Raw genomic sequence first — 24354 nt, 5'->3', positions numbered from 1 at the left:
GTAAAGTTAGATATTTATCATAGCAGAGGAGAATCACAGACTTCAAGGGAGGGCCGAATAGAATAACAAAGTACAAGGGTGCAGAAAGGATTTCGTTTTTAGTAGGGAAACAGACATTGGTAACGCACATGCTGCAATATTTGAGCACAAATGGAAAACACAGCTGCAGACACCAAAATGTGCTTGTGTTTCTTCGGAGGAACAGATGGACACAATAAAGTGTGAGGGACTCTGGGCTTTGCCGGTAGAAAGGTGGAGTGAACCGGCGAGGAGGAGGAGGAGGAGGGGAGGAGTAATTGCGCAGTCCTTTGCTGAATTGTTCTGTGGATGCAAATTTAAATCCCTCCTATTATTTTAATAATCTGCCTTTTACTGCTTGTGCTCGGATCATTTGTTTGCAAACCAGGTTATTTGGAGAGGGAGGCTCGGGGGTAATTTCATGCTTTGGAGCATTTATATCTATAACTTAATGAGGAGAGGGCCTGTTGTTTCCTGGTAATACACTGCTAGAGGGAAGCAAACTTTTTATTCTTCGTTTAGGGTACTGTTAGAGGGCAATAACGTGGGATTACTCTGATGGAATTAAGGAGCAAACTGAGGAGAGACCTATCGCTGCTTTGGGTGATAGACCAATCTAAATACCAGTCTTTTAATTCAGTTTTTTTTAAGGTTATAGGATGGATTGGAGGAAATTGGCTTTTGTGTTTGGCCATTACATTTCAAAAGTAATTGTACCCTTTGAACTTTTTCACAGTTTGTCACATGACAAAAACAAGCTTCTGTGTATTTTATTGGGACCAGTTATTGAGTTATTTTTAGCCTCTGACTTTGACTTGACCAGTAGTAGATGCCAATTACTAATCAGGCAATTGGTAGCGCTGTACTTTATTTAGTGGCATCAGAGAAGGGGGCTGTATAATTATACACCGCTTTGTGTGGGCCCATGACATAAAGTTAAATTAAAATGAATATCTGCAAAAGTTCAAGGGATGTGAAAGTTTTCTAAGGCATTGCACAGTCTTCTGAAATCTCTTCAGCTCTAGGTGCCGGTTTTCACATTTTCATATTAATTCACAACAATTGAAACGTCTCAGGATTTTTAGATTACACAGAATTTCGTTTCCTTATTGACCAGGCTATAATTTCAGCCTGGCGTTCCAATACTAACGGAATTTATCCAAAGTTTAATACGTTTACCTGGAAGACAAAAGGATGACGCTCTTGTGAGATTATCAACATTGTTAATGCAGTTACTTCATTCTTTGGTGCCAGAGCTGTTGTTGGACAAGGTGATGGTAAAGAAAGCTTCCTCTGCCCTCCCTCCTCTCCGCCTTGCCTTCGTTCCTCAGGTTCCCCAGCGAAGGACTTTTCTCCCAGCAAATTTAATCAGACTGCATGAATTAAAGTAATAATTTAATTTGTTTACAAGGCGTCATTTGTTCTCTGTCACTCCTCGGGTCCGTTGACAATCTTCATCTCGCTGACCTCCGGCCTTTGCTGAGGTCACGTGATGCATTTATTATGTTGTTGTACGAGATGCGTTTAGGCTGTTACTAGGCGACGAGACGCTGAACACCATGATGATATTCTTATTATTCAGATTTGTGTAATACTTTAGCAGAATGCATAACTGTGTGACCTTTATCAGCAAGCACAGAAGATGATCTAAACTGTGCTCTAATGAATTTCCTTATGAATCTGAATAATAATAACAATAAATGTATCAGAAGGTGGCCCCTGCTTCATGCGCATTGTAAAACAGGGCCTTTCAAAAGTATTTACAGCCCTTTTGTCACATCTTCTCACATTGCAATCGTAAATTTAAATTTAGTGGAGTTTCATATTCATAGGACAACAATGAACTTTTTTTTAAATTAATAAAGTCTGAAAAGTGTGGCATATGTGTGTACTCTACCCTCTCACTACTTCTTACAGCCAAATTTCAAGTTTTTAGACAGAAATGTCTGCCGATTCTTCTTTACAGAATGTTGCTAAAGTGATCAGTACAATTGGTTGTGCAGAACCTATAAACGTAAAATTTTAAAGATTAATCTCAGGACCTTGAATGAAGGATTCTACAATGCGTGTGCTTTCATCTGAACCTCTCCACTGTGACTGTTTGTTCAGGGTGTTTAGACTGAAGTCTTCTACAGCCTCTAACAGGCTCTTTTTCTAGTATCCAGCCTCCCCTATCACTGCTGAAGAAAAGCATCCCTCCGCATGATGCTGCCACCACCATGGATTGTGTGTTCAAGGTGATATTTAGTGGTAGATTTAATCCACGTGCAGCATTTTGCATGTTTTGCTGAAGAAAGGTCTCATCTAGCCAGAGTATTTTTATTCACATGTTTTCTGTTCCCCGTAAAATGCTTCTGACAAACTTTGATTGAGACTTAAAACTTAAAACGGTGTCTGTCTTCGATGAAGGCCAGATCTGTGGAGTGCCTAACTGATTTGTATCTTGTTAGTGGATTATCCACGTGAGCTGTGGATCTCTGCAGCTCCTCCAGAGCTCCTGAGAGCCTCACAGCTGCTTTCCTGATTTGAGATTAGATTAGTAATGAGTCCCTTTTAGATCAATACACCAATAAATATCCAACCTCAAACCCACTAACTGTTTTTCTCTTAATCATTCCACCTCATGTAAGGTTACATGTGTGGATCAGTGGGCCCTGTGTGCTTTTTAAACATTTGTAATTTTAATATTTCATAGTTGAGTGGGTATGAATACTTTTGGATCCCTCCTAGTCCCTCCTCCATGTATGCCACTCATGACTCAAAACAACACAGGAAAAAAAAAAAGCCTTTAAATTTCCAAGAAAGACATAATTACGCAATTTCTTGTTTCCACTGAAAACATGAAAAACCGTTCGGACTTTAGGATATTTCCAAACAAAAGAGCTTTTAATCAAAGTGCAGACAAGACCCCGAGGAGGGTGAAAACGTCCCTTCATCAAAAGGTCTATTTCACACTTACTCACATCAAAGGTCTCCATGTTTCTTAATTGCAAGATTCTTTTCTTATTCAGTTACGTGACGCTCATGTTTTCATACAGCTGATTTGAGGAAAAAAATAAAATAAAATAAAAGTAGCAAATCAAAGAGGCTCAATTTATTACCTCTGAACAGTGATGTGCTCACCACCGCGCTGTGTGAGGAAATGTGAGCTTCTCTCTCAGAGCTGTGGTGTTGCGTCCGGCCTCGGGACATAGAGATGACGATACAAGTCGGGAATGTTTCAGGAGAAAATTAAACAGTCTCCAACTAGCAGGTTTAGATAAAGCAATCACACTACCGCAGCACTAGAAAAAGAACAAATTATTTTGTAGTCGAGAGAGTGGCGCTTTATTGCTGACGCCTCTAAAGAGAAAGTTGTGTACCAGAAATGCGCGCGGCCTGGGTGTTTTTCCTGCTTCATTGTTATCTAACCTCAATGTAATCAGCCTCTCGGTCTGTTCATGCTGCTCACGCCAGACGCTAAAGTCCCCGCACAGAATTGCAAAATAAGTTGGGTGTATATATGTAATTGCTGGCGCTTTTTCGGAGATCTGAAATATTAGGGAGCAATATGGATCGCATTAAAATCCTGGTTGTTAGGGGGATCGGTTACACTGAAGACATGCGGGGGAAAATGTGCACAGTCTGCGAATCTGGCGGAGATAGAGCGGTCGAGATGAGGGAGGGGGGGAGACGGGAGCAGGAGAGGGTGAGGAAACGGAGGAGAAGAGACAGAGAGGAAAAGGAGAGAAAGATGAAAATCTCTTGATGTCTTTCTGAGAACATAGACACATTATTTAAATCTCCATCTCTTTTTAATGTAAATGCGATCAGGCTCTGCCCTGGGTGAAGGAGTGAGAGAAGCGAAGTTCAGGCAGAACAGGACACACACGCACACACACACACACACACACACTGACAGACATCGAAAACTAAGAACGGTTATATATACATGTTAGCCTTGAACATGGGGTGAAATTAATAGAGGACTTTTACAGAGAAAAAACACTTTTTATTAGATTCATTGTTCTTTTTTTTTTTCCACCACTTTTTTTTTTTCCAACCACTGTGCTTTTTTAAAGCACAGTGGTTGGTGTACAGTGTGTAAGTTTAGGTGTGTGTGTATAAGTTTGCATGTGTGTTTGTGTGGAATCTGATCCCTGCTGCAGGCCCCCTGGCCCTGGTCTGTCTGCATCCGAAAAGCAAACTCTGCAATTATGATGACCGCCCTGTCCTTTTCATTCCCCATCTCTGTCTCTCTCATCTGTCTGTCCTGAGCGCCATCCCTCCCTCCCTCCCTCCTCCTCTCCCCGTCTTCATCTTTGTCTTCACTCTGACCCATCTCTTTTGATAGCTAAGTAAATTAGTCCTAATTGTGAATAGACCAGGAGTTATTTCTTCAAACTTTATTATGCGTGACTGAATTTAAAATGCTTAAGATTTTTGTGCGCTGTTCATACATTTATTGTCTGGTGGGCAAAAGTTTATGTACATCTCTAAATAATTTATTTGTGAAATTTTAAAAGCAACGACATACAAAGATAATTTTGAAAAACAAAATATGACAAGAAATATAAAAAGTCTCGTATTTGGTAATTTAAAGTAGTTTAGCATCTACTTTCTTTGATTTGCATTGAATTTTAATACACACGGTGGGTAATTTTGCTGTGTCCTCTGTGCTCACCATGCTGCAGGAAAATATTGAACATACTTATACTAACATCTCTGTCAACTAAACAGCAGCAGATTTTTTTTTCTCTTGATTTGGCTCTGAAACAGGAAAAGAAACAGGAGAATTAAAAACAGAGACGTTGGAAGCGATACTCTGAAAGTAAGCAAACGCTGCACTACTTGGAAATTATATTTGACAGACATGCTCGCAGTTACAAGGTTTGTATTAAGGTTTCGGATTGTAATATTGGATTCCTGCAAAAACTAATAAAACTAACAATCTCAGTTTTGGGCCTAAATCCTTCTTAAAAATTGTCACATTTTCCGTACTGCAGCTGAAATTGCATTTTATAATGTGTCTAATTTTTGCATGTATTAATTTACTGTTTCCTTGATATTTTTCTGAGCAAGTTTCTTCACCTGGAATTTGTTTACTGAATATTTGGGCAGGTAATATTAAAACAATCTGCTTAAGCCACCCTCTACCTCCTCCGTCATGAGAAAGTTTATATTTGATGACGTTTGAATTCAAATGAATTCATTATTTTAATACACATCCAATACCTGGATGATTATAGTCGGTGTTACTGCTCCATCTTGAAGTATGTCACACTCTAAACTGATTGCAGCAGATTGGTTCTTTGCAAAAATGACCATTTAAAAACGATAGATTGAATATATGTGTGATCTTTATCTGCTGCTTTGTGCTGCTTTCATGCTATTTCACATATTTCTCACCTGGACATTGATTTTATTATTGTGACCAAGAATTTTGGACTCAAAGGAAAAGTTGCAAAAAAAAAAAAAAGATAACACACACACTTTAACTCAGTACAGTTTTAGCTAAACTTGTGCTTTGTTTGCTGTCAGTCTGAAATTTAAATAATAATGGTGTTGAAAAATGTTGAATTTGACTGCAGAAATTTACACAAAGCCAATAAGCATCTGTTCTTATTGATTCAATAAAAGCAGATATAAAATTGCATTTCTTTAATCACTTACTGTAAAACATTACACTAACATTTTCCTTTGCAGTTTTTTAAATGTAAAATCCACGAGTTTCTCCTTTCGTCGAACTGCCTTTCTGTCTGCAGCCTCCGCCTCCTTGTCAGGTTTGACTGATCTGCTCACTAATTGATGTGCTGCATTCATTACAGTTATTAATGCTCTGTTTACCAACATGTCTTGCCCTTTGCACGCCGCTGAATAAGGATGTCAGTGAGCACTTAACCACAAGCTGGCCCTTTTCCTCCCTGTGCGAGTCCTTATGTGTGTGTCAGGCGCACGTTCGGAGTATCGGCACGCCTTTCCCTCATTCTTCATGTTTTTCATCTGGAAAATCATCCCATGTCCTTCCTTCACCTTTCCCCACATCTGCCCCCACACTTGCTTGATTTGTAACTTGATTTCAGGAAAGGGAAAACCTGTAGATTATCCTGCTTTCATTATGGGGGGCAGGGGGGGGGATGAAGCCCAGTCCGTGTCAGAGAAAGAAGAAATCAATTTAATACAGACTTAACTGGAGGAAATTGCATATTCTGCCTCTATGTGCTGAACAGGCACTTTCTCTTGCTCACCAGAGACCTGCCTCCCTATTAATTGCACTGTGTTTGCGCGTCGGAGGGTGAGGAAATGTGTGTGCACGCGAGCATTTGTTTATTTGTGCGCGTTTGTGTCTGCAACGTGCAGAACGTGAGGGTCCTGAGTTTGCGGGCGCGTGTGTTCGGCCTCTTTGTCTGCACGGAGGTCAACTCTCCGGCCTGCTCCGGAGCACCCGGACAGATGTTTCTTCGCTTTTAGCCCGGGAAGCTCTCGCGCACACACACACACACGCATACACACCACACGTGATGTGTATCCATATTTCTTTGTTGTTGTGTGGCGCATGCATAAGCACAAGTGCATGTGACTTAGCCAGGTGGAGAGGAGATTGGTTGGTATTTATGAACAAACGTCATAATTGTGACAGGATGATATACGAGCTGCACGTTCCACAGTTTCTCCCCTCCTTTCTTTTCTCTTTTTCGTTTTGCTAAAAATATATCAAAATCTGTGATACGAGTCTTAAAAGCTGATGGCCAATTTAGCGGGGTGTGTTGCAGACAAGGTCACGCCGATCTGAGTTTCCCTGCGTTCCTCCCTCCGAGGCCTGTTCTAATCTACGGAGCAGCAAGAAGGGCTCAAAGTCATTTCTCTAATTGCTTTTATAAGGTGCCCTTTTCACATGGTCTCTTCCCTGCTCATTCACTTTCATCGCATTTTCCAACACCTTTTCTCTGCACCTGCTGGTTAAGATGCACCCATGTTACATTCCTCTCACTTTAAGGCGACATTAGACGTATTCGCAGGAAGCGAAACTAGTTAAAACCACAAAAACGTTAATTTTTTTTATTTTTTTACTTGATTGTGGCTGAGGAGATTAACAAGGATCAGCGGGGTAAGTGTTTTGTACATACGGAGTACTTTGAAGCCTTTTAAAGATGCCTCTGCTTTGGCGATCCATAAGAGGCAGCGAGGTGGCGAGCGGCACAAGGTGAGGGTAAATGGAACCAGGGGTTAACGTATGAGAGTGAAGCCTGAGAAGGATAAAGGAGAGTGTGGGATGAGATTGAGTCCAGTGCATTAAGACAGTGTATTATTTGGCGGTTCCACTTGCTTGCGTCCATTAGTGGCGGCTGCTGTGCTATTAAAGGGGTCAGCGAAGTGTGTGTACCTGTGCACGTCTGTGTGAGGACGCCCACGTGTGTGTTTCAGGAGTTAGCAGAGTGGCCCAGTGTCTTATTGACCAGGATGAAGCTCCCCCTGCTTTAATACTTCTTCATTTTATTGGATTGGATGGCCTCAGTTATAATTGTATTAGAGCGCTACCTTCCACTCCTTCTCCATCTCTCTCTCCACAACAGAGACCGCAGGCCGTAGGGGAGCACCAGGGGAGGCTCTGAGGATCTCGGCCTTCTCTCTTGCAGGCAGAGGTTAATAAATTGGTGCTGTAGTTCTCATCCTTCCCACAGGTAAAAGTCAAACATTTACAAATTGTTGTACTGAAAGTTTGATGGCTGGAGGTGAGAGATGGGTTCATTCGTCTAAATTCTCTTCTGATCATTTTTTCATGTGCAGCCCATTTGGACAATGTTTGACAGAGACGAGGTGGAAAATTATTTATATTTCCAGACTTGAATTTTCTTTTTTTATTTGTCTAAAAGTTTAATCCATCCATCATAAGTCTATAAATTGATCTTTTCTATTCATAATTTATAAACATTGGCCATGAGGCCCGGAGAACTCTGCACATTAAAATCTCAGAAACCTGCGTGGGAGTTTGTTTTTAGACCAAGCTACAGGATGCGCGCGGCTCCGCAGACTAAAGCCGGTTCCTGTGGCTCCCTGAGGGAGTTACCCAGAGAGGCATCGCTGTACCTCGCTTCTGTCTTTCGTCCTTGAAGGGGAGAGAAGTTGTCAGGGCCCTCATAAAAACCCTGAACGATTGTATCTCTATGATCTGCCTGTCTTTTTCTATCCTTTTTTTTTTTTTTCCTCCTTCTCCTTCCAGAACCTGGCCATCTGTCTAATTGTTCACCTCCATAGCTTTAATGCTTTTTACATGCTCCCCCCTCTTCTTTCCAGGCAATAAACTTTATTTTCTTCGCAAGACTTCAGTCTGCAGGGGGAGGGTAGGCAGGCGGGCAAAGCAGGCTGCTCACCTTCTTCTTCCTGCTGGATTTGCTCCAGTGGACCCCCTAAAATCCTCCCTCTATCCTTCCTTCGCTCTCCCATTTCTTCTTCTTCTCTCTTTCTTTCTTTTTTTTTTTTCTCTACCACATCTCCAGAGGAGAGATGTTCGTCAAGCTGACACCTGCTCTCATCTTCTCTGCTGGCCATGCACTCATGAAGAGCTTTCCTGTTGAGGAGGCCTTCCCAGTGACCTGCTAATTATCAAACAGCGTGCATGTCCTGACCTTGTTCGGAGAACTTTTGCGCGCTCTTATGCCAAAAAGTTTTTTTTTAGTGCGACATAGTCAACGTCACACGGTTAAAATGCACAATTAAAAACAAACAATATTTTCTCTTTTATAAAATAACCCCCTTTCCCTTGAGTTTGTGGACCATGTGAAAGGGACACGAAGTATAAATGCGTATTGCACTTGTAAGTCATTAAATTAGACAGTTGTCTCCTCTCACCTGTGATTACTGCTGTGTGCGGATCATATAAGCAGGTACCCTATAATCATATCTATAATAGTCATAATCAGCCCTTTAATGTTCTGTAATAGCATCCGTATAATGGTATAGAGTGGCATCAAGAGAATAATTCAAGCATAGCTAATGGTGCGATGGCATGGTTTTACCCTTGAGTCACAACATTGCATTTGTTGTGTGCATGTGGGGGTGTGTGCGTGTGCCTGGGTATGCATGTTTGAATACGCCCCGGGGCAGTTAAGGTGTCAGTAAAATGCCTGAAGAATCCCATTTCTTAACCCTTTGTTGTTTTCGTCGTGCTCACTGCTCCGTGGAACGTCCTTGCTGGGAGTGTCATGTATGCTTAGCTTTGCAGGGAGACATTCCCAAGTGATGGTCACATACAGGAGCTCATATCTGTGGGGAAAAAAAAAAAAAAAGAAAGGCTGACAGCAAAGCAGCGGTGATGCCGCTGGTTGGCAGGGCTGGGAGCCGAGTGCTCTTCCGGGTGTTATGCGAGCTGATGCCGTTCCTCGGGGAATTGGAGTGCTGCGCAGGAAAGGGTAGAACTTGGAGAGCAGAGTGCGCGGGATGCTCAGTTTCACTTCATGCTACGTGCTCTAGTGCTAACACATGTCAAGGTCCCATGTGAGCTTCCTTGGACCTCGCCTGGCTTGCACCGATATAAACGAAGGACAAGAGAAAAGAGGATCTCTGTTGACAAAATGACAAACATGGTTTTCTGCTGTTTTTAAAGAGATGTGGCCCTGCAGGCCTGCACGTGTCTCAGCTGAGGCCTCTGGCCTGCAGCGGAGCGCTACACTGTGATAGAGAGGATGATGAATATTTAGCTTGTCTTCTGCAGTGTGTAAATGCAGCTATGCATTCATTTTTTAAGTCATTTATCTTTCTCTTCTCCGCCCCTATCCTCAGCCTGTCTCCCAACATATGGCATAAGACGGGCCACACACACGCACACACGCACGCACACACACACACACACGCACACATAGGCTATACGTACAGAGTTCCTTAAGTCTTTGAGGTTTGCTTAGAAACACTATAGTTTGCTACAGTGGTTTCCAGCAAACAGAAGAAATGGGAAAGTTAAATGACTCACAGCAACTTATGTTTCTGTTTCATTTGACTAGTTCAGTTCACATCATCTCCAAAAAATCCTGACATAAAAGATGAGCGGCAAGAAGAAAAACTCTTGTACAGCCTGTTTGTCTTTCACATACCTGGACTTTTACATGCACTTTTAGATTTTATCAATAAACTAAGCAAACTGTTTTCTGTTTGTAAAATAGCTACTCAGTCATTTCCAAACTACACCTATATTGTGCCATTAAATCTACAGAATATCTAACATTTTAAATAATGTTCTTCTATGTGAAAGGATCATATAAAAGCAGTTGCACCAGACTGTAAGTAGATTTCTCTAACGTGTTTCTTTTTTTTTTTGCCTGAACAGACATAATTGTGATTTATTTTCTTCTTTTAAAAACTGCAGAGGGCACTTTCAGTATTTATGCACTCAGAATGTAGTATATTTTAATTCTCACATTCAGCTGAATTATTTAACAGAATCTTGTTTTATTCCTTTTTAACTTCTAAACTTTTAACTTTTACATTGACAGTGATGAGAAAATGAATCTTTTGAAACATTCTGTTGTATTTTTTTCTTTCTCTTTTCTTATGCAATTATGTATATGTTTTTCTCTCAACAGCACAAAGCAAGAGCAGAGGCCATGATGTGCAACCTGTCTTCTCTGCGCAGCGTCAGGGAGTTTGCAGAATCTTTCAAGGCCAAGAAGCTGTGAGTATAAACGTACTTGTTTGTTTCTGAACTTAGAAAATCTTCATATTCTTGCAAAGTTTTAGATGCTTTGCCTTGCAAAAGTATTTATATCTGTTAAGCTTTTCACATTTTACTACTTTACAGCTATAAATCTGTGTATTTTAAGTGATACCTGAACACAATGAACCATTGTGATTGTGAGGTGGAAGGAAAAGTCTGTGTTTAAGCCTTGAATATTGTTTTTATAAACCAGTCTTGATTGCTTTGAATTGTATTTAGGGGTGTCATGGTGAAAGGGGTTGAATGTAAATTTTATATTTTAATTTAAAAAAAAAAAAAAAACTCGCAAAAACAATGTGACAATTTGATTCAACTTCATGTTTAGGTGCGACACTTTGCTAGTCTATCACAACATCTCAATATAAATAATTAAAGTTCAATTTAAGAAAATATGAGAAAGTTCAAGGAAGTAACAGTACTTGTGTACAAAACTATTCATAATTTCTTTATTCGGTTCTGTTATGTTAGGCTCTGATTTTTGCTGACATTTGGACCCAAATCATTGCAGTAGATCAGAACTGTGGTTCAGACTCCAGCAAATCAGATTTAGAAGTTTTTCCTCAGTAATTCTGGACTTAGAGGAATAACTAATCCATGCTAATGTATTAAGGACGTAAACAGTGTATCTAAATCCGGCGTACTTAAGGGACATCCTGAACTTCACTCATAGACACCATATGAACATAACCCCAAGAGTGAGTGTGTGTATTTGTGTCAAATTACTTGACATTGGTTGAATGCTTCCCATCGCTCATTTTGACATGGTCAGCTTTTACGCCTTGCGTCTCACATCCGGCAAGCAGGCGTTCCGTTGCTATTTTGGGGTTGTGAATACAGTTGTCTGTGCTGCTCATCCACCTGCAGGTCTCAGTAGGACGGAAGAGTGTGTGTGTGTGTGTGTGTTTGCGTGTCGGGGAAGGGCTGTTGGTGTCAAGGGAGCCCCTTGGGGAGAGGCAGGGCAGCCATTGCCTGTAGCAGCCCTGGGGCAGGGTATGGCCGTCCAGGGCACGCGTCCTGGGTCACGGCCAAACTCCACGGTTGTGTTCTTCGATCTGTGTCATATACTTTTATTCCAACTTAAAAAATGTATTTGCACCCCCTGTAACAGCTTAATTCATACATTTACTATCGTCCCTCTTATTTTGCTTTGTACAAATTATCTGTCTGCTGCCCGTTTTCTCTCTTTCTGTTTCTCGTGTTGTCTCTGTCTCTCTTTACCTCAGTATTTTGGCAAGGTTGTATTTCTTCATTAGCCGTGCTGTTGGAGGGGAGGTGGGTAGCGGGGGACTCCCAGGGGACGTCAGAGTACATTAATTCTCATCAGAAGGCGAACAGAGCAGAGTGGAGGCTGGGAGCTCTGAGCTGTGAATGGCACTGGGCAGCTGTCTGACTCCACCAACACTCTATTACTGCACGTATGTCTTCGGGCAGAACACACGGCGGAGCCCCGCAAACGCAGTGGCCACATGCGTGAGCACGCATGCACGCTCAGACAACTGTGCGCGCACTGTTTGCATGCGGACACAAGTGCACAGTAATGCTCCTGCAGCGTGTCATTGACAGGTGAAATGCAATCAGAGCCTTTTTCTTTGCGTTGCCTCGTTTCTCACTCTCTTGCTTTTAAGTGCTCCAGTCAGTGGCTTTCATGCTGCTTTGTGTTCCATTGACCCCAATTCTGCTTTAATTGCCTGTCCTTTGAAATGAAATTACCTGGATATTGATATTGTTGAATGCAGTGCGATTTCATAGGGATGTAATTGATGAAGGACGCTGCTGACATAAACGCTTAGCACAACTTCTGCCGAGCGGCTCGTAATTAACACAAGCTATGTGTGCTCACCTGCATTAATTTTCTCTGCTTTTATTTTTGATGCCTTGAAAAAGTCTCCATACTGCTTGAAAGCTCAAGTGGATTTTTTTGGGATTCTATATGATTGACCAACACAGCAGTGCATGATTAAGAGAACAAAAAAGGATGTGCAGTTATTCTTTTTTTTAACAATGAAAATATTGAAAAGTGTTGACTTTTATTCAGCCCTATAAAGTTAAACACATTGACCTGTCATCTGTGTTCATGATGCTGTTTGTTCACCAATGTGCTACAAACCCGTGATGCCTTCTCAGAATATCTATGCATATTTTTGAGATTAAATTACAAACAGGTGGAGTCTGTTTATCATACAACTGTGGAAAAAATTAATTGAACACCCCTCTGATCCGCACTGAAAACCTGATGGTTTTTGACCATTTCTCATTTTCTGCAAATAAATACTAAGTTTTTGCTTTGAATTTCGCAGACATGTCAGTAGTTCATAGAATAAAAGAACAATGTTCATTTTTTTTCAAACATACACTATAAAAAGTAAAATCAGAAAACTGATCATTTTGCAGTGGTCTCTTTAATTTCTTCCAGAGCTGTATGTGTGACCTTTGCAGGCATTTGGTTGCCCTTTTGTTTAATTTAAGACTTAAGGATTCAAGTGGGATGAAATAAAAATACACACATTACATTTTGCTGGCTGATAACATAAAATTCCAGTAAAATAAATAAAATACATTAAGAAGGCTCAAAGGGAATGAAACGGTTACATCTCCTGTTCTTTGGCCTATAATTTTTCGTACTCGATAAACATTAACTTCTGGTTCTTGGGGAGAAATATGGGTCAGAAAGAGTCTGTACTTTGTGTGTGTTTCCAGTTTTCCTCATTTCAATAAAGTCCAGTGTTAATGACTGCTTGTCCAAACCTTACTCACACAGGCAATCTCTTCCTGCTGGCCTACATTACCGAGGAGGTCAGGGGTCACACCCGCGGGGGTTATTTAAAGTAAATATATAAACGTATGTGTCCCCGTCTGGTAGTTAACACCCTCGTTTGACCAGCGCTGAGATTGCACCGCGGCGCATGGTGTGCTGTGAAGCCTTAATGTGGAGAGAGGGACTGTGGTATGCGGCGATAGGCCTATTAAAGACATTCATTAGACCTGCGCTTATGAGAGAGGGACTAACTGGTGGGCAGTTGAATTAACAGGCCTTTTACATTACAAGCAGACTCACCAGAGCCACATTTACGCTCTGTGTGTGGGGGGAAGCTCTCCACTGGCCAGAGAAAAGTTGGTTATGTGAGTTTTTGATTAGAAATTTGTGATCTTCTCCGAGTGACAGACTCTGTTTTGTCCCTTTGTCTTTGCAGAATAAGGTCACAACATTTAATTCCTAAGAGGCGTTGCTGGGAAAAAGGATTAGTTTACTGTAAACGCTTTAGTGAGGGGTTGAAAACTTGGGTCAGGAGTTCAAGCCCGTGGCGTTAGTGTGAAGCCCCTTGTGAACACACTGGGGACCGAGCCAAGCGTTTTGCCTTGTTTTGCACAATGATGCTGCACTTCATACTCTGTTAGACAAGGGAACGTCAAGTCAAAAGCAACAAATTTAATTTCCCATCTTTTAAGCAAATAGCATTTTCTCACTAGACCTTGAAATCACCGCAAGTTTCTACTGCTCTGTTTCGTTTTATCTGCGGCATTACGCATTCGTAGCCCTTCAACTCACATTTTGTAAACCCATTTAGACTTCAGCGTGTTGTACTGAATTGTGTTTTATTTGTTAGAACACAACCGCGAAGTAGATGGAATATGATAGTTTTCAAAATCTGACACAAAGACGGAATACATTTTTATCCAGTCCCCTAAAGCCTGATACCTGAAAATAAAACCCAGTGGAACTAATCTCAGTGTAAATACTAAGGCTGTGGATTTTTATTTGCAACCTTTAAAGAACAAATGACATACAAGGAATCATTCAAAAATGTCAACTTAAATGCTTGTTTGTACTTGCCTAGAGCAGCTAATAAGCCCATGAATCTCTGGAGGAGCTATAGAGGTCCACAGCTCAGGTGGGAGAATCTGTTTTCAAGACAGTTGTTGGTCATGTAAAGCAGAAATGGAAGCGTGGCAAAAAAGAGACGATTTGGTTAAATTATAGTCATGTCTTTGTGCTCAAAAACTAACATCAGCCCTCACTTTTTTGCTCTCCATCCAGCTAAATAAAACTCGCCTACAGCTGAAAATTCAACATAAAAACAACTCATTATTTTTGATGAATATCCACTTCAGGAGACTTTGGCCACTTTTAAGGATCCAAGATTTTGTTTGTCTCTTTAGGTTTTAAAACAAATAAATACTCAAAAAAACCCATAAAAAATGCAAAAATAACACTCTTTTCTACCTAATTAAAAGATAAATGCATCTAAGGAAATATTACAGGCACTTTTAGAATCATTCAGCTAAAAACCTTAATTTCTAATTAAGTCTACATGTAAAAACATTAATTGATTATTTTTTTAAACAAGGTTCTTAAGGATGCCACACACTTAAAGAAATGTGATTTATACCACTAAATTTCACATATAGACTAAATTTACTCCTGTTCCTGTGGAAAAAAAAACAATGGAGAAAATAGGAACATTAACATTTTAATAAGTTTTTTAAACATTAACTGACATTTATTGTGACATCTATAAATCAAAATTATTATCATGACAATACATTTTTTACTATAAAAGTTATGAAGAACCTCTGTGGAAGATCCAAAGATCAACTTGTGGCTCAAGAGCTGCAGGTTGAATATCTCTGGTTTAGATCAAAGCATTCTCATGTGGCAGAATGTCCCAGTCAAAGTCCAGAAATAGATCCACCTGAGTACCGCTGCTGAGGCTTTAAAAAATCTGACTGATTTTTAGCTTATTTTGCAAATAAGAACAAACTAAACTGTCAGTATCTAGAAATGCGCAGCTGACAGAAATTCAGCTGTAGTTGCAGCAAAAAGAGGTTCTATGAAGTGTTGACTGAGGGGATCTGAATAACGATGGACGCCTCATTTTTTTAGAAATGTGTTTGAAATCTGTTTTGAAAAACACGTATTAATTGTTGTTCACTTTACAGATATGCACTGCTTTGTGTTGGTCTAGCCCATAAAATTCCTATGAAATGTGGCAAACTTTGCGCTTGTAACGTTAGAAAATGTTGAAAATTTCATTGGGTGTGAATAATTTTCCAAGGCACTGCATTTACTTGTGTGTTGTGGCTCAAAACAATTTAGTTGTAGACTTCTTTGCCGTGCTGTATTTTGGGTAAAAGCTTAAAATGTCTCACTGCTGGTGTGTTGAATATGTGCTGAGGTTGGCATTCTCCAAGTTGCCTAGGTTTGTGCTCTTTAATGAACCTTAGTGTGTTCAGAGGCCTGAAGGTGATCGTACAGTATAGTACTATGTAATAGCATGGGATGGCTCATTATAGAAAGGCATAACAATTCACACATTAATTTTCCAGCATCCAGTTTTTAATTAATCCAGTAGGCAGTCTTAAACACAGGGTACACAAATTGCCTTCGGCCTCATAATTAATTCTAATGGAAGAAATTAAAAATTGGTGGGGTGTGTTTGGATTGTTCGCCTGTGTTACTGTGCCTTTTGAGCTCGTTGGAGCGTCACTGTCACCGACAAGGATCTCTCGCTACCTTGACCAATCCCCTTTCTCTGCCTCACGAGGAGGTGGATCTGCTCGCCCGCTCAACGGAAATCCAAAGCAGATGTGGGCCGCTGAATAAAATCAGCTGCTTTAAATATCACGACTTTGGAGAGCACTTGGCTTTTTTATCTGCTTAGTCTTCTCCAGTCGATGTGCTGGTGGATCTGGTTTCTCACGGTAGCTGTGCAGATGTTGTGTTGAAACGCTTTACTCCCATCACGAGTGTGTTTTTAAATGATCGAAGAATCAGTTTCCGTTCGTAGCCGCTCTTGGAATCCGGCCAGCTGGAGTCGGTATCTACAGTAATTGTGTAGCCATGGGGAGACTGACTAGAAACCTCTGTATAATCCTATCATTGATAATGATGCGCCGCTGCAGACAAATAAAACCTTCTTTAATGGGCAAATTTCATATTTTTGAGCCGACTAACTTAAAAAAAAAAATCTTAACTGTGTGAAATAAATACTACACAAGTAGCATTCAAAGTACACGTGTAATTTTAAAATGCACTTTTCAGACACAAAAAAGTGTTTGGAGCCACGCCTCTTTAAAAGTAAATGACGCTACCATGAATGAGTAGGAATATGTGGAATCACAGGACGTGACTTCCTATTGATGTAAACAGGAAATAAGTTGTTTTCTTGACAAAAAACAAACAAAAACCTTTAAATAAAATATGTAGAGTGGATTTGAGCTGGTTATTGTTAACACAGAATATAGAGGGAGTGAGCATTCCTACATTCCCTGAAGATTGTGCCACATAGGTGGTTAAGATTTATGAAAGTAAACGCATCAAAAATATTTCATCTGTGTGAAATAAATACTACACAAGTAACAATACTTGTGTAGTATTTATCTGAGAGTCGGGTCTCTGTATCTGGCATCATCTTTATTTGGCTACTCTTGCTGCATTCTCAAGTGTCTTGTGGTTGTTTTGGTTCCTTCCTACATTTTTTAAAGTAACTCTGGACGTGGAAATAATTTTTTGCTATCAACAATTGCAAACAGGAACACATTTGAAAAGAAAAGTTACAAAATTGACAAAACATGTACCTTTATCAGAAAGGATACATTTCTTCTTTCTGTTTCCAGTTCTCTTACTATTCTTACTTTATCTTGTACTTTGCTAATCATTCTTTTCATACTCATAACTTGTACGTGTATCAGCTTATTCTGATCTGTGTTGTGCCTCTTTTTTTTTTTTGTCTCTGTAACCAATTCAAATTGTTTCTTTCGCCACAGTCCCCTGCACATTCTGGTGTGCAACGCTGCCGTGTGCACTCAGCCCTGGAGTCTGACAGAAGATGGCCTTGAGTCCACCTTCCAGGTCTGCCATCTCGGCCACTTCCTCCTTGTCCAATGTCTTCAGGACGTCCTGCGTCGTTCAGCTCCTGCCAGAGTCGTAGTCGTATCCTCAGAGTCACACAGGTAAAAACGCGGTTGGTAAACACAGACAATGATCACACTTCTGCCCTTAGATGTTAGATCTAAGGGCAACATTTGACACTGCTGACCGCTCTGTTTTATTGGAGAGACTGTTTAAGAATGGTTGTGGTCGGAATCACACCTGGGATCAGATTCAGACACCCTTTGTTTCTTTTCTCATTGGAGCAGGAGAAATATAATTTTTTTTCTTTAACATGTATTTATACTCTCCTGTTGAAATATGAGAAAAAACATGAAGGTAAACTATGCAAAGGATATCTTACCTGTGAACTTCATGATATTGTAGGATGATCATTAGGTACAATCAAATTAATATAAAGCACAATTTCAGCTAATTCATTTCCCAGTATTACCGAAGGTGCCTTTAGGGAAAGTAAACTTCACTCTTGCCGAATTTTACTGCATTCCTAGCATTCACAGCAAAGCTGCAGTGAAATCTCACTGATAAAGTTTAAGCAGTAATCTCTCAGAACTACCCTGTCTAATCTCCAACCCTTCAGCTCTGCTCTTGCTGTTATAACCGCCACAGTGGCTAGTTTTCAGGACAAATTTGACAGATAAGACTTACTGTGTATTGTCAAACATGACAGCCTCAGTCACTGAAACTCATTTCCTTCCCCATGCTGTCACTACAAATCAAACGTATCATCAGCTTGATGGATGGACTTATCAGCTAAAATTTACTTTGATCAAGTATCTGCTCCTTTCTGCCTGACCCCCGGACTCACCCTCTCTCTTTCTCACTACTTTCCCCTCATCTATTGTTCTTTAAATCCGTCCCGTTGTTAAACAACTCCGCTCCACAACTGTGCAGTAGACAAGCATGATGTCTTGCAGTGATCGGTGGGCCCAAGCCCTGAGCCATGTGTTTCAGAGTCGCTCTCTTTCTGTGTGCAGCATTGATTCTGGTTTCAGTCAGTCGGACGGACCAGCGGTGATTGATTGGAGCTCTGCAGAGTGACCTGCGCAGTTGAGAAACATACAGTTATTCTAGCAGATCTGCTATATAACAGGAGCTCTCGTATGCCTTCCGTTTTACAAAGCATGAAAGGACAGGAGCAAAAGTTTGATGCATTCTTGGGAAAAAAATAAGAAAAATAGCATTCAAAGAAACTTTCTGGAAGAAAATGCATCACAAAGAGAGTATTTGCAGCTTTTGTTGGACTGAATACAGGCGATGTTGGGTGTCGTTCTTTTACTTGGGATGGTAAGAACAAGGGCAAAGTTCTTCATCAGTAGAATATTTCATACTTCACAAGAGTTAAAGTGCAGAACCTCTGGGAAATTCTCATAAGGTCCTCCCGCTGTAGCATTTTTCAGTGTAGTAACTACACCTGCTTCAAATTTAGCAAAAATCATAAAGCTGTTGAAAAACGTTCTTCCAAGAATATGTGTCATCTCTGGTTGGGTCGCCTGAAAGAGGGTGAATGATGTTGAAAGACCCGAAACACCCAATGATTCCCATTTAGTTTTTTTTTTTTTTTTTTTTTTTTAATATCAGGAGGTTTTAAGTAAATGAATGGTAGACGCTCTAGGAAGTCAAAAAATTGTTAGTTGTTACAGCAGACTAATGCAACACAAACGTCCTAATCAGCACATAAATGTTTTACTAAAACATCCTTCTTCCTGTGTCATCTCCATCCCTGGACCTAAATTATAGAGACAGGCTGTGAGTGAGTTGAACAGCAGGGTGTGTCATGACGCTTTTAACAATAAAGCTGCTTCTTTTTGAATGTGGCATATTTTACCCACTCAAAATAAAGGTGGGAGTTTTTCTTAACATTGTTCAGTGTGAGATAATCGTTCCACTGTCATTTTATTGAAAACGTTTAGATATTTCATGCAGCGTGTGGATGACACTGCATTTCTAAAGTCAGGACAGGCCTGGTAACATACACTCTTCCTGTTTCTGCTTCCCTAACGCATTATCTTCACCTTCCTTCCTCTCCTTGATGATCAGCGGGGGATTTAGCTCCCTCAAAGGGGGCTTAGCCAGGACCAGAGGGAGTCGGTTACATGCTGAACTAGACCAGAAGGAGGAGCAAATTTAGACAATATCTCATCGCACATCTTCTCTCCTATACACCTCATTCCAGACCTATATTGCTTCCACTGAAGTTGCTCCCTTTTTTGTTTGTGTTATTTACAGTTTCTGCTGGATTTCCGTTTATTCATTTAGCTTCCCCTCATGGATAGTGTGCGACCTCTGACCTGGCAGCATATTGTATTCCATAAGCTCCTTGTATGCTGGTAAATCACTGACCTGTAAAAGACAGGATTGGGAAAGATGGACATTCAAGTAATGGTTGGGTGGTTTATCACTTTTCACCATTTGGGCTTACTGTGGAATTGACCATATACAGGTTTTGTTTGCCTCCATGATGCTCTGGCAGAACAACCACTGGTGGTGAATTGTGTCTCTCCAGTGGCAGCTGTTAGTACTTACACAATTTGCTTAGTGTAAAGCTGATGCACACCAACAGCCAGTGAAACCAAGTTGTTCAATTACATTAAACCTGGCGAATAAGGTGAGAACCGAAGCAAGCAGCAGCAGCAGCAGCAGCACATCCAGTAAAAAAGATTCGGCCAATTATTCTGTTCCCACAGATAGCCATGTCTCTTTTACTGCCTCGATTTGCTAAAACTCAACAAATTATCAACGGCTTGCTGTACTACTGTTGTAAAATGTCTGACAAACTGTAAACTTTCACACAGGAGTATGTGTGATAAAAATTTGAGAACCACTTTCTCGTAGTTTTAATTGACCCTCGTCTTAAGAATGATTCTTCTGAAACCTCTACCTTAGAGTCAAGAGATACCAAAGTTCAGGTTTTATGTGTAGAAACACTGTTTGATATTTCTTATCATAAAATACTTAATTGAAAGACTAGAAATGTAGGTGGGATTTTCTGGCACTGTTCAAACTGGTAAAAATCAGTAAAATCTGAAAATCCAAACTTATAAATACAAATAAATATTGAGTAATGAATCAGAATTTCCTTCATTATCAGGTGGAATAGACAGACATATCTATTCTATAGGTATCTATAGAGGATACCCACATTGACCCAAATTAGTTGAAATGCAATTGCTGAAAACCTGACATGTGCAGAAACTTATTCCTTTAAATCAGAACTGAAATAATTAATGTTTCCTGAAACTTTCTCATAAACATTGAAGATTATCCTATATATATATATTTTTTTTAGATTAACGTATTAATGTTTGTTTTTACAATTGCCAACCCTATCACTGGTTTAGAAAGTAATGAAAGTTCTCTTCATAAAAAGACCTTCATAAATACTGTAGACTGCAAATCACTTAAACTTCTTTACTTTGTTACTTTGATTGAAAAGTCTCATTTAGCTCTAACTAGACACAATTTTACTGCATTGTATGAAACAAATAGTGGAAAGAAAATACACACAGGCCATTTTCAGGCAATTGATTTATCAACCTCTACTTGCTAAAGTAGTTATGAAGTTGCTGCACATGAAATGAAAAGCCTGCAGATGTTGTAATTTAGCCAAGCAAGGATGTTGCGGAAGGCGACAGTAAACAAGAGGCGGCTAGCTTGTAAAATCACAACAAGGAACCCAGGTGACATTTTGATTGGTTGTTTTCTAATGACTGGATTAATATGTAGAGTGTGTTCCTCCAGTTCAGAGCTGAGCTCCGCTCACTCTCTCTCAAACGCACGCACGCACGCAAGCACGCACGCAGACACCCCCACACGCACACACACGCACACACACACACACACAGAGTGTAGTTTTTTTGTGCTCAAGTATTGTGATGCGGCGCATAATAACACGAGTAGTGTAATGTTTAAGGAGCCTTGTCAAACATCTGGAGTTTAACAGCTCTGTCGCAGGCAATTAAAGAACATCATGTCACGTCTTTGATTTGTATGCAGCCAGCGCCACGCATCTGCTGTCAGAAAACCTTCACAGACTCACTCACGCTGCTCCTGTGAACTGTCTTCTAGGTTCACGGACCTGCTAGACTCGTGTGGGAAGGTGGATCTGGCCGTGCTCTCCCCTCCGAAGAACGAGTACTGGTCCATGCTGGCTTACAACCGGGCTAAACTCTGCAACATCCTCTTCAGCAACGAGCTACACCGGCGTCTTTCGCCTCACGGTGTGACCTCCAACGCATTGCATCCTGGGAACATGATGTACACCTCCATTCATAAGAGCTGGTGGCTGATGACCTTTCTGTTTACTCTGGCCAGACCGTTCACCAAGTCTATGGTAAGGAAGCAACTCAGAAAGTGTTTGATCACCATGAATCTGCACAAACGCCCGCTGAGTGGACTGCAGTGTATTAGCTTCATGCGATTAGACTCAGTTCTGACTGAGCATGTATTTCTTTTGGCACACTCTTTTGGGAAAAGAACAGGAACCGGATGGAAATGAGTCGCTCCGCTGTGATGTTGGCTTTCACAGATGGAGCTGCAGTTTGTTTTCCGCCTTCTCCTGTTACTGTTCTGCTCTCTTAGATGACACCAGATCTAATGAACTACAACATCCAGACAACAGTGAATGAATGTCACAATTTGTGCATTCTTGTTCCTAAAAGTGTCTAACAAAATTGTTTTGATTTTAATATCCCCTGCCCACCTGGGTAACCTTCTATGAGTGCTTTTCCACATTTGTCATTTGATTTGCTTTGTAAATACTTGTTGAAAGCAAAGACACATTGAAAACATGATGCCATAAAGCACAGTTTTGTTTTGAGACGCAGAGAAGTTGCTAGTTGCCATACCAGAGGGACCTGTTCTTTATTTCATCAGATTACAACTTTAATTTAGAAGCAGCTGTAAAACTAGATCCCCCTCAGAAAATTGACACTTCACTTGGATGGTTGTTGCAGTTATTGGACCCCTGTGCTTCTGGGAGTTTTGTTTTTGGGTCAAACGCTCCTTGAAGGGTCATTGTCTTCTCAGGGAAAGAGCTGAAACTGTTGCAGGAGGTGAAGTATTGCCTCCAAAATGAAACTACAGCACAAGTGCTTGACTTTTGTTTATCTGGAGTTGCACAAACAGATTGTAGTTTTTCAACAGAGCTGCTCAGTTGAGAAGAAAACCAACCCGGACAAACTAGGATGGGAGGAAAATATTTTGGCAAACTTCAATGTTCTATATTAGTCTTGGTTTACACTGAGGTAAAGCTGATGCATGTGTGCAAGCATAGAAAACAAATACTGAGTAATGAAAAGCTTGTCAATTATTTTGAACAGTGTCTTACTTTATTAAGCTGCTTGGAAATATTTCAGGTTGTAAAATACATGCAATCATACAAAATTCATATGTTCCCTTGCAGTTATAAAGGTAGTATTGTTTTAAAACTACAGTTAACAAGCTTTAATCAGCTGCAGGTTGGCAGCAGTTAGACATACAGGCTAGTGTTAGCTTGCACAACTTACTCCTTTACTAAATTGGACGATGGATAAAGAGGATATTCTGCTTAAAGAATAAATGTATTGCTTGTTTATTCTCCAGTTTTGCTAAGGGATGAAAACAAAGTAACAATGACTGGAGACTCTCCAATCCTGGATTTTTGGATTTAAATCCCAATTTACAAATCTTACTATCTACTCACAGGAATTTTGTCCAATCCTGAGCATTTCACTTAAACATTAAAGAGTTTTTGAGCCATAGTGTTCGATGTAAATACGACAAATGCCACACAGGCTTTGTTGGGTATACAGCTTAATTTTTTTTTTCTTCTATAAAAGCACATTAGTTTTCAACAACTTTTTTCTAAATATAATTCACCACTAGCCTTGCTAACACTAACAGCAATTTCCGTATAATTTCTAGTGTCAAAGTCTTCCCAACAGACTACCGGGGTTTCCAAGTCCAACTTTTACTGATCTTAAAAGTCCAGTAAAATTAAATTGCTCAACTTATTTTAATCACAGGTAGCCCTCCTGTTGTCTACTGAAACTCCCTGCTGCTCCTCAGCAGATGTCTGGAGTTTTTCTCCTCAATTATTATGCATTAAAATGCTGACGTGGCATTTCCTTAGCGGAGGTGTAAGGAACAGTAAACATAACTCGAAACAAAGCTGTCCAAAGTAGGTATTAGTAGCTTAAAGGTTGGATATATTGTCCACTGACATTAAGATGGTTTTTCTTAACTTTAAGGTGAAACGAGGACATGACTGATCAAATGTTTGCACCTACTTGAAGAATATTTTCATCCATCACTGTAACAATTCAAAATAACTTCAACTATCCTAAATGTTTACACACAGCACATAACAAAAATCTTGTATTTTTTCTGATTTAAAACACTTAAATGCTGCAGTCCAACGTTCGCTCTTCACATCCCTGACTGTTCATTCACTCTGGCCTTCTATTGATATATTTGAATCATTTTTCTTTCATTTTGCTCTTTGTGAGATTGCTATTTGTATTTTATTTACAACATTTTTTTAAACTATAAGCCTAAACTTCCAGAATAAAACGCGTAGAAATATTACGTCTGGTATCGCAGCACTCTGCTGTCTGGATCACTGGATGGATTGGTGACCTGAGCCCGATATCTAATCCAAGAATGTCGTCAGAATCTGGTGAATCAAGCTAGCCCTATCGCTTACATTAAATAAATGTGGATAATATTACTATAACTATAATAGCAGTAACTTTACCTATATTTTACCTATATAAAAATA

General features: G+C 40.2%; 1 protein-coding gene across 1 annotated transcript in view; it reads left to right on the top strand.

Moving 5' to 3' along the window:
• Nucleotides 1-24354, top strand: part of wwox (WW domain containing oxidoreductase) — a 153000-nt gene that overhangs the window by 30684 nt on the left and 97962 nt on the right. Inside the window, exons 6-8 of the mRNA XM_015010830.2 lie at nucleotides 10575-10663; nucleotides 17471-17656; nucleotides 21663-21927. Coding sequence (XP_014866316.2) covers nucleotides 10575-10663; nucleotides 17471-17656; nucleotides 21663-21927 — 540 coding nt within the window. The remainder of the gene's footprint in view (nucleotides 1-10574; nucleotides 10664-17470; nucleotides 17657-21662; nucleotides 21928-24354) is intronic.

The sequence above is a fragment of the Poecilia mexicana genome, unplaced genomic scaffold, assembly GCF_051168715.1.
Source record: "Poecilia mexicana isolate PSO_F unplaced genomic scaffold, ASM5116871v1 scaffold_6, whole genome shotgun sequence".
NCBI classification, from domain to species: Eukaryota; Metazoa; Chordata; class Actinopteri; order Cyprinodontiformes; family Poeciliidae; genus Poecilia; species Poecilia mexicana.
This window is presented reverse-complemented; position numbering and strand designations above follow the sequence as displayed.